Here is a 10,959-nt window from a genome sequence, read left to right as displayed (position 1 = left end):
ATACCAATCAATTAAAAAAATTATATTAGACACAATTTTTAAAATAATTATTGTACAAGTTGACATAATATTTAAATTATGTTACCATCTATTGAGAGATAAGAGTATTGCATTGTTTTTTTCACTTGTGTTAAAATATACAATTTAATTTATTTAATTTAATATTATTAATGTGAATTACTATATTTATACTCTTATTTATTAGAAATAAAAATATTATATTATAAATTTTTAACTAAACATTGTTAAAAAAACAATTATTATAAAATTTTAAAAATACTTTTAATTTAATTATTCATAAAAATATACTTTTAATTTAACTATTTATCAAAAAAAATATTTTAAAATATTTTTAATTTATTCATTCACTTTATTAAAACATTGTAAAATATATAAAAACTATAGAATAAATTACATTTGCATAATTTTTTTTTATATACATCAATAAATAAATAAATATATATATATATATATATATATAATATAAATTAAGTTATATATGTATAAGTATTAAATTTTTTAATAATAATATTTTATTTAATAATATATATATAAATATTTTTTTAAATTATATATTTAATATACATATTGTAACGTTACATTAATTAAATATAACAAATAATACTTTATCATAAAATACTAGTTTATTCAGATATTATTAAAATATTATATTAATAACAACAATTAATTAATACCTTAGTACTTGTATATTATCTTTAATATATATAATTAATACTATATAATAAAATACTATTTTATTTAATATTTATAAAAAATATTACATTAACTACATCTATTTAATAATATCTTAAACCTTGTATTTGATTTTATTTTACTTAAATAACTATATTTTTTTTTATCTTAATATATAATTTTAAAAATGTTTTGTAGAGATAATAATGAAAAGAATTTTTTCTAAGATATATAGTTAATTTTAGCAAAATTATTAATAATTTTTAAAATACTTAAATATATTTTTAGTCTTTCAAATTTTAAGATAAATTTATTCTTACTTCTTCAAATTTAAAATTGATATTTTTAGTCTTTGTATTTAAAAAAAAATCTTATTTTAGTTTTTATACTCAAATTTTGTTAAAAAATCTGTCAAATATTATTGTATAAAATCTATGTACTATTTATCTGTTAATGAAAATGTCACAATAAATTCAATTGATGCTGTATAATTGTCTTAATTTATCACTTTTAGATATATTATTAGTGGACCAAAGGACTAAAACAATATTTTTTAAAATTATAGGAACTAAAAATAAAACTTTTAAATTTAAGGAGACCAAAAATAAATTAACCCTAAATTTGAAGGACTAATTTAATATTTATCATTTTTTTTCTTTGAATTATAATATAATTTTATTAATATTGAGGGACTAATTTAAAGAACTTTTCAATATTTGAAAAATTATATATATGATTTCTAATATTTTAAAAATTAATTTGGAGATAATGATTCTTTGGAATCAAATTAATAATTTATTCAAAAACAAGATGATAAATATTGCAAATATAAAAAAAATAATGAAATTTAAAATCTATCCTTTTCACTCTTTTAACTTTAATTTTTCTTAATAAAATCGATTTAATTTAATTTTCAAAAGATTCACGTGATATTAATTTATGTAATTTAATATTACGATATCAAGTAAAACAGTAAATCTTTTAAATATCAAAAAGACATGAACATAATTTTTTTCCAAAGTCTTAGTTAATTTGATAAATATTTAAGATACCTCATACCAATAAATAATTTATTTTAAAGTCAAATTAAAATATTGGCTTAATTGATAATAATATTATATTTTAGGTTAAATTATATATTTATTTTTTTTATCTTATTTTGAAAATTTACTTTGTTCATTTATATGTTAAATGGTCTTTTTAAAAATTGATATTTTTGATTTTGTTACACGATTTTCAAATAATTTTTAACTAATTAAAGATGAAAAAGTTATAATAATAAATTTATCTATATAAAAATTATGAAATCCAATTATTGGAATTGAAAGAAAGTTGAGATGCTGAGATCACTCATCAAACTAAAAGCCACTAGTCCCATTACGAAGTCTGAGTTTGTGATAGGGACACGACGTCTAGCCCAAGATATTTAGCACACAGAACCTGGAGCCAAAGTTTTAAGTTTGTGATATCCATTAAGTAAATCCAAATCGACTTACCTAGAAGAAGAGAGCTTCACCCCTAGCCACCATGGTTCCGGTGCCTAGAAATAGTCCCCAAGCAACCATTGAGTCTGCATACTATAAGTAGGAATCGAGGCCAACACCGAATTCATCAGAGTGACTCTACCTGGCCGATTAAGCAGTTTCCCCCCGCCAAGAAGCGACTCTAGCTTGGATCTTATCCACAACATCAACAAAAACATTATGTGTGATCCAACCCTGCACCATGTGGAAGCCAAGATATTTATTCTCCGTACTTCTTCTGATGTGCGACATCTCTAGAAGCTAAAAACTTTTATTTATTTAAGTTCACTCGCAAGCCATGCCATGAACAGAATCGCTCAAGGACCTGCCTAACCACCCTTGGTTTGGCTTTACAAAAAATAAGGACATTATCTGCCAAGAATTGATTGGAAGTATTTTCACTTTTAATTCTATTTTATTTCATAAAAATAGTAAAATAAAATGAAAAAAAAAATAAGTATTAAAGTGTAATTTAATCAAAATATTATTAAATATTAATTATCATATAATTTATTAAATATTAGATCATGAACATTATAATTTTAATGGTTAATAGATAAAATTTTAGCGAAAGAATCAAAATTATAGATTTTTTTAAAATTAAGTGACTAAAATTATAAAATTAAAAATTGAAAAACTAAAATTAAAGCATTACGAAAAGGATCAAAATTAGTTAGTAACGAATTTCAAAATAATTATATCGCTAATAATAATTATATGGCTTCCAATAATAGTTATGTAAGTTCACCGTAATTTTTGTGTTGATTATTAAATCGCTTTACTTCCTCCGTCACCACCGTGAATATAAGAAATGCACAAGCGTCTGAATCTTCCCTTATTTTATTCATGTTCTATTCTTGGCAAGTTTTCGGCAAGTTTCCACTCTCGAAAATTGATAGTTTTTTTTTCCATCTTTCTATTCTTAATGATTTATATATTTTGTTATAAACGTAAGTATTAAACACCTAAAGATTGAAGCATGGTATCAGAAGATCAGTAATTATATATTGCTTTCTTAATCATAACCTTTGTTTAATATTGATTCGTTTCTCTTGACTAATTATTTGATAAGATTTCTTTCCTGTCCCTCGATTTAATTGGGTGGAAGAATAGACAAAAAATGTTATGGGTTTTTTGACTTCAAGTGCCATATTCAATACGGATGCTTAAGTTGGGTTATGTTGTTTGGTTCGTTTTTGGTAATTTTTTTACAAGTATGACTTTTATTCAATGGCTATTAGTATACTATAATTTGTAAACTTGACATAACTTAATAAATACTCTCCCTTGATTTGTAATGCTTGTGTTATTATGACTTTTGCACCAGGAAGGTCTATTTGATCCATTATATGATTGGTGGGAGGATATCTTAGATGTTAACGAACATATCATCATGGATAAACAAATTCAAAATGGACGAGAGACATCACCAAACTCATGACAAACATCATGACAAGCAAGAACTTAGGTACCATAACTATAGTGTTCAACATAGACAAAGGACTATTTGACTATAAGTACAAGTATTTCGAAAGAAACTCTGATTATTTTGTTGATTAACATTATGTTTATAAAGAAATTCACAAGCGTGGACAAAAAAAAATATAAATAATGTGTAACATGTTGACCATCCACATCACAAACACTGAAAAAATCAGGAGAGTTCAAAGAGACTAGATGAATTGATGAAGATAAAACATGATAAAGTGAGGCAAGAAAATAATGACAAACACAAATAAATTTAACTAGATGAGCCAAAGGGTGAGTAGATTACAACTTGAATATAATTTGATGTAGATATTTTTAAATTTAGGATACTAATGAACAACAATTTGTTAGCCGCTATCAACTTTATATCATAATTGTGCTTTTTTTATTTATTTATTTTTGTTTCCTGTACTAGTCTTCTCCCTTTTTTGTCACTTTCTAATGGGTGGAGATGAAAACAATTGAGAAAAGAAAAATATTGATAATTCAAAATGTTATGTGAAATATATTTTTATAGAAAGGAAATAGCTAATTTGGTGTTGCTTTGGTATGTCACATGTCAAGCTTGCTAACAAGTATACCTTGGTGTGTCAACTTATAAACAATTTTATCCTCCAAGGACTAAGGTTTATCAAAGAAATCCTTAAAGATGGGAACAAAGATTGCCACTATTGATGACCAAATTGTATATCAACTCGGAAGAAACATTTACAGTACTTGTTACAAAATACAACTTCCCTTCCCATCCGGCATCCGTCACTTACTTTTTGCAAAGGCACGTCATGTTTTGGTTTTAACCCATGTTTTCCAAAACCTTCATCCTTTAGAGTATGTTGAGAAGAAAATCTAATAAAAGCACAACTTTTAAGAGACCTAATCAAAACTGAGTAAGAGACTGTTATGGTTACTTTTCTGGCTTCCATAACAATTGTGTTGCCTTGTGTTTCTTAAAACGCCAAGGATTGGGAAGATGTCAAGCCTAAATTTCTATCATGAGTCTTTTTTGTAAAGCTTTGGTTTCTAATTTTTAATGATATATTTTGGGTCCTACTCCCTCTGATCTTTCTCCATGATCTGGACGTAAAATCCATTTGGAAATTGTAAACCAGGAGTTCGAACGATGTTTCCTCCTTTGACGGGTCGCCACCTGAAATATTTAGATGTTATAAAAAGAGACTTTGCATCTCAATTTAAGTTCACATGCATGACATTGTAATTTCATAAATCTTACCGGTATTTTGTTACCAAGCTATGGAGAAAAATAGCCATTTGAACCTTAGTAAAGTCCGTTCCAACACAAAATCTCATGCCTCCGCCGAAAGCCATGAAATGTTTGCTCGCACCACTTTGTTCCACTCCCTAAAAGCCCATTTTTTTCAGGTTACTATAGTGTAATGAGAGATAGAAAGCCAAAATCTAAGTTGCTTGCCTTCGGATTAGTTATAATTATTTTAAATATGGATCTCCAATTATAAGAACACTTTTTTTTATTTATTTAATCCTAGTAGAAAAAAGAGACACTTGATATCTCTATATTTATTTTTGAAGGATTTAGAGAGAAGATAATTATATATAAAAAAAAACAATATTAAGATTTGAAAATAGGCAATTGGACATAAGAGTAGGTAATTTTTTTTAAAATTTACTTCAAAAAGTGAGTAGTTTTTAAAATGATAAAGTGTGTGAGAGGATAAAAATATCTAATAAAAATGAAAATCAAAAGATAGTTACTAAAACATGGATTCTCTTTATAAGATGTATAAATCTTTCATTTTTAAAAAATATTTAATAACAAAAACAAAATTACACTTAATAATTATTAATAATAACATAAAGCATTTTCTTAAAAAATGAAACAAGACTTTGACGCACCTCCCATCTCGAGGGGTTGAAAGCAAGGGGATCGTAATATTTTGCTGGATTTAAGTGTACAGCCGGGGGACACACCATAACTGCCCAACCTTTTGGTATGGTATATCCTGCATACATTCATTGTTTGATCAAATTAGGTAATGTTGTCACATACTTTGCGCTTTTCCGTTACTTTAATTAGAAGGTATGTGTGTGTGCTGGACTTGTATATACTTTGTACTATATTTTAAATTTAATTTTGAATCCTACCAAATAAATTCAGTTTTCTTTAGTAGTCCAATAATTGGTTCATAGTTGAATATCAAAGCTATCAAAAACGGTTTGTCTTTTTGTAATATGAATGATATTTGTGCAAATAAGCAATCACATATGGCATACCCTTAAAATTAATTTCCCTCAGTGCCTTCCGGAAGATTCCTGGAACTATATTTGCGAGTCTCACGGTTTCATTTATGACCTGCAAATCATCACGGACTTTTAAATGAGATATGTATACGTAGGAATTAACCCACAATGTTGTCTCTCATTAGAAGAAAGAGAAAAATATGAAGAAATTATTGATCCACCTGAAATGTAAATGTCATTGATTTGTATTCTTTCCACGTGACTCCGGAGTTAGGATCTTCACGTCGTTTGATGATGGCTTCATGTTCTTCCTAAAAGGCACAACACGGAGGGCCTTATTATTTAGTATAAATAGAGTCAAAACGAAAAAGCCATAAAAGTAGTTCAAAGACTTTAATATTAATTTTTGACATACTTGTAATTGCTTGAGCACTAAGGGATGGTCCGAGAGTAATTTAATAGCATAAGTAATAGCGAGAGAAGTGGTTTCAAAGCTTGCAAAGAGGAGCACAAACATGAGGTCCAGAGCGATCGCTTCAGTGAGGATTGTTCCCTCTTTCTTTAGTTCTTCAATAACATAGTCAAAGAAATCTGTTTGCTCTTTCTTATGCATTCCCCGTCTTTCTTGCAGCATGTTCTTCAGCATATTCATTGCCCTTTTCCTACCCTGGAAAAGATCACAAAAGAAAGCAAACAAATGCTCTTTTTCAATCTTTGGCATCTTCAAAAGAAATAATGATCAACCTTATTAAATTTAAAAGAAAGAACTCACATATGATATGAGGTGAGGTATACAAATGATGACTAGTGTTGGTGAATGATGGATTTACCTGCAGACATTTGTGATAAGCAGTTCCTGGAACGTCCAGAGGGAAGGATATGAGTCCTTGTATAAATGCAACGAAGTTGTCTCTCAAATTATCCGAGGACTTGGACGAATCATAACTTATGAGTTTTTTCGCTGTTAAATCAAATATCATCTGCATGGGAGAGCAAACCATGTTAGACATGGAATGGAAAAAATAAAAGAGAGAGAGAGAGATGAAACCAAGAATAGTTAGTGTAATAATTTTACTCTTGCTGTTGCTTCCTTCAATTCAACACTGTCCTCGCATGACAACTGCTGTAATGTTCTGTACGTTGTTTGTTCAACTTCTGAGATCATCCTTTTTAGGCTTTCAGGACCAAACAGATTCAGCACCATGTTCTTAAGGTACTTGTACATAAACCCATGTAAGGAGCCTACATTTTGTCGTCCAAAGATCTCAGTGAATGTTTCTGGATACCAGCTTTGGAACACTTGCCCCTCTTGTTGGAAGATGAAGTAATTAAGATCAGGGTCTGTTGATACCACAACTGGTCGTCCAACCAAGTTGGTCTTGAAGATTGGTCCATACCTGAAAGAATCAAAATGGATGATCATGAATAAGTTTACTTCCTTAAAAGAATGCTTTTAATTAAGTTGAGATTAAAATGCTTATATATATACCTTTTCATTCTCTGCTTGATGAAAGGAGGAATATCAGAAGAAGTATTGGGGAAGAAAAACTGAAGGGTCTCACCCAGAAGGGGGAAACCCATTGAACCTGGTGGGAGTTTTCCATTGCAACTAGGATTTCTCCATCTATAAACCCAATGTGTTATAACTATAATAACCAATGCTCCAAGACATAGAGCCCACATTTTTATTTTGAAAAATAAAAAGGAATTGGACTATATTGAGAAGAGAGGAGATAATATATAGATTAAAAGAGTGAAGTGCTGAAAAGGGTCTTAATAGAATTAAAAAGAATGGACAGGTTCAGAAATGAGGAAAGGCTTAAAGTGGGTAAGGAGGGAAGAATGGGCAGAAAGGAGTAGACAGTGCTGGCATGCATATCAGCATCTCAGAAGATGTTGTTAAATAGGCAGGCCAATTCTTAGAATCGGTTGAAGAAAATAATATAATAATTTAGGCCTCCTTTAGTTTTTCGCGAAGTTGGTTGTTCAAAAAAGCTGTACTAGTAGTTGGAGATAGATTAGAATAATTGGAGTTATATCTGTCTATAGACCACTTATTGCTATGTCAACGGCATGCATGATGTGTCCAAGGGCCTAGCATGATATGAATCTCACTGGATGCTTCCTCTCCCCACGTCTTCCCTCTTGAAGGAAACTTTTGTTTTTTTCTTTTCTATTATCCTGAATGTGGTAAATGGTCCATGTTACACGAAACTGAAGGAGCACGAGGCAGAATTATGGCAGTTTTTTTAGGAGATTTTGCGGGTATTGCCTAGATTTGATGATGAGTTATAGGTTTCAAAGAATCTCTCTGACCAAACTAAGCATCTCAAGTAAATCTTCCGTGGATCATTAAATGCTTCAAAGTACTAAACTTGTAATGCCTTGTCCAACTTGAAATCTTTCCAATATCTATGCTAAATACTCAATCTGAGTGATGTTGATACTTTGATATATGCTCACAAGTCACTAGAGGAATTAAGCACACATATATACTTTGCTCTTATGCGGATAGCAAGATCTTTCCATAGATCTTTTATATTTTTTTTTTCCTTTGCAACCAAACGGATAATCTCATCCTAGCTAACTAAAATGTCAAATGTCTTAAATCTGAAGAATAGTGATTCATTCCCATTGCCCGTTGGATGGTTCTAGAAAATGCATCCAACTACTATTGTACATGGTCTTGTTTTAATTTTTGGAGACAAAATTAAAAGATGCTAATCTAGCTAGGTCAAAAGAGGTTGATATCTACAGTAATTGATCTGGTAGAACTGTAGAAGAGTTTTACTACTCATTGAGCGCCGCCCCCCCCCATTGAGCCACGGACTTGCAGCAATTACTACATTGTAGGTAGGTCACTGTGAATAATGCCCGAGCATATTGGCTTTTTAATTATCTTAATTTGAATTAGGTGTCACTAGAGTACTGTACTTGTGTACAAATCATGTAGTCAATCCCAAATATCTGGCCAAAGGTTTTGTAATTCCTTTACAGAGAAACTTTATCAGTTGGGAACTATCAACATCTCCAAGGTCGTACTGTATAGTTGGTGTCGCTGCTAGTGATAGGCTGATAGCATACTACGCGGTGCCATGAAACGGGGCTATTTGGATCCATCAAAAATATTCATCGACACTTCTCATCTATTAAAACAAAGAAAAAAGGAAAAAAAATGTATAATAGATGATACTGACGTAACAAGTAAAAAAGATAAATAGTTGAGTAATTCATATATCAGTACTACTATTTTCCTGGACACAATACTCAAGTAAAAAAAACTAATGTAATATACGTAGTGTTGGGTAAGTGGATCGAGGCCAGAACATTTAGGACGCAGTTGTTTAGCTTGCACGGCTACTTCAACCAGTCCATGAGTTTAATTTAACTCGGAATATTATTAAATTAAATATTTAATTTAATTAAATGTATAAATTAATGATAATGAATTTTAATTTAATGATATTTTTAAATAAAACTATTTAATAAAATTATTTTTTTATAATATTAAATACTTTAAGAATTAAAATAGTTTATAATAATATAATTTTAAAAAAAATTCGTAAGAATAACATTTTTTTGTGAATTTTTATATCTGTATGAAAAGTTGCATATAATATTCTAATAGTGGTTTTACAATAAATCTCAAATATTTTGTATAACAAAATAGATATGTAATTAATTATTATAATAATGTTTATTTCTCTTCTAACAAATTTATTGTACAACAAATATCAAATTACATATGATAAAATAAGTCAAATGCACAACAAATTTGTTACATAATAAATCACAAATTATACACAAAAATAAATATAAAGTAACTTAATTAAATTTATATTAAAAATAATAAATAAATAAATAATATTAAAAAGAAAAAAGGCAACTGATGGGCCAGTAGACCAACTCATCCCAACCCGCTATTTGGCCTGCAAAAGTTGGTGGGCTAGGATACCTGGTCTGGTCGGCTAATTTTTGACAAGGCAGCAGGTTGACTAATAGGTTGTGACTCGTTTTGCTACCCTAGTCCTAACAATCAAGGCCAACTCAGGGTCAGAAAAATGAGCAATTATCCTCAGTCCATTATTAACAGGAGTCCAAAAATAAAAATATATTTATATTTTATATATAAAAAAATACCCCTTTAATGTTAATCTTTTTAGTTGAGGAGTGCTAAAAACACATTATTTAATACACTTCTCTTAACATACCTAAACTTGTTAGTTATAACTTATGGATTACTGCAACATTATGAGAGAGTCATTAAGTATAATGTAAGACTTATCAAATTTTATATTTTTTAATATATTTCAATCAATTAGAGAGTGTATAAAAGAATATTGCTAGCATTTTTTTAGTTTGTTTTATCTGGTTCAATGCTTAATTAACTAACATAAATTCTAAAATTTTAAAGTATTAAACATTTTTTTTTCTAAATCATTAAAGAAACTTTTATCAATTTCTAAAATTGTGATAGCAAATACAATTTTTTTTCTTTATAAAAAAGAATGAAACATAAAAAACATATTTTGTTGATGATAAAAAACAACATAAAAGTTTCTTTTATGTTGTATGTTTTGCTTCTTAATTGATGTGTAATGTGAAAATTTTAGAGACCGTATTTTGTTGATGATAAAAAACACCATAAAAGTTTTTCAAAAGAAAAAAATACATATTTTTAAAGATTTGTTAAAATTATGTTCACATTGTGTAAAAGAATCTATCACTTTTATTGAAATTACATGTTTTTTTTTATATAATCTATTTAATTCTAAAAATACTTATATGCAAGAGGCCTTTATCTATTATATCGCTCTGCATTCGCAAAATGTGAACCATCTAATTGATGGTGACATTGAAATAACTTCATTAACTAACTGTTAGTAGTATTTTGGGATCACTTATTTTTTAGTGTAATATTCTAATTTCATAATTCAATTAGTTTATTATATTTATAATAATATATAAAGACAATGTAATATTTATTAAATATTTTTTAAAAAGATTTTGTATTTTATTTATTATGATCTTCTTTTTA

The 10,959-nt window shown here is 28.2% G+C and overlaps 1 protein-coding gene across 1 annotated transcript; it reads right to left on the bottom strand.

The window, feature by feature from the left end:
- Positions 1-3,993: 3,993 nt before the first annotated feature.
- CYP87A2 (cytochrome P450, family 87, subfamily A, polypeptide 2) lies at positions 3,994-7,778 on the bottom strand. Its single transcript, XM_020362682.3, has 9 exons — positions 7,411-7,778; positions 6,997-7,318; positions 6,752-6,901; positions 6,337-6,588; positions 6,143-6,232; positions 5,955-6,033; positions 5,577-5,683; positions 4,936-5,063; positions 3,994-4,851 (listed from the first exon to the last, which is right to left on the bottom strand). Exons 1-9 carry the CDS (start codon positions 7,602-7,604, stop codon positions 4,752-4,754), a joined length of 1,422 nt encoding a protein of 473 aa, XP_020218271.2. The 5' UTR covers positions 7,605-7,778; the 3' UTR covers positions 3,994-4,751.
- Positions 7,779-10,959: the final 3,181 nt, after the last annotated feature.

The sequence above is a fragment of the Cajanus cajan genome, chromosome 11 (genome assembly GCF_000230855.2).
Source record: "Cajanus cajan strain Asha chromosome 11, NIPB_CcT2T_4, whole genome shotgun sequence".
Classification (NCBI taxonomy): Eukaryota; Viridiplantae; Streptophyta; class Magnoliopsida; order Fabales; family Fabaceae; genus Cajanus; species Cajanus cajan.
Note: the sequence above shows the minus strand (reverse complement) of the source record. Positions and strands in the feature narration are given on the sequence as shown.

Coding starts and splice junctions, on each gene's coding strand:
- CYP87A2 (XM_020362682.3), bottom strand. CDS start 7,604: ATGTGGGCTCTATGTCTTGGAGCATTGGTTATTATAGTTATAACACAT. Junction 6,902..6,996: donor TGAAGGAAGCAACAGCAAGA/GTAAAATTATTA, acceptor TCTCCCATGCAG/ATGATATTTGATTTAACAGC. Junction 6,589..6,751: donor CTTATCACAAATGTCTGCAG/GTAAATCCATCA, acceptor GATCTTTTCCAG/GGTAGGAAAAGGGCAATGAA.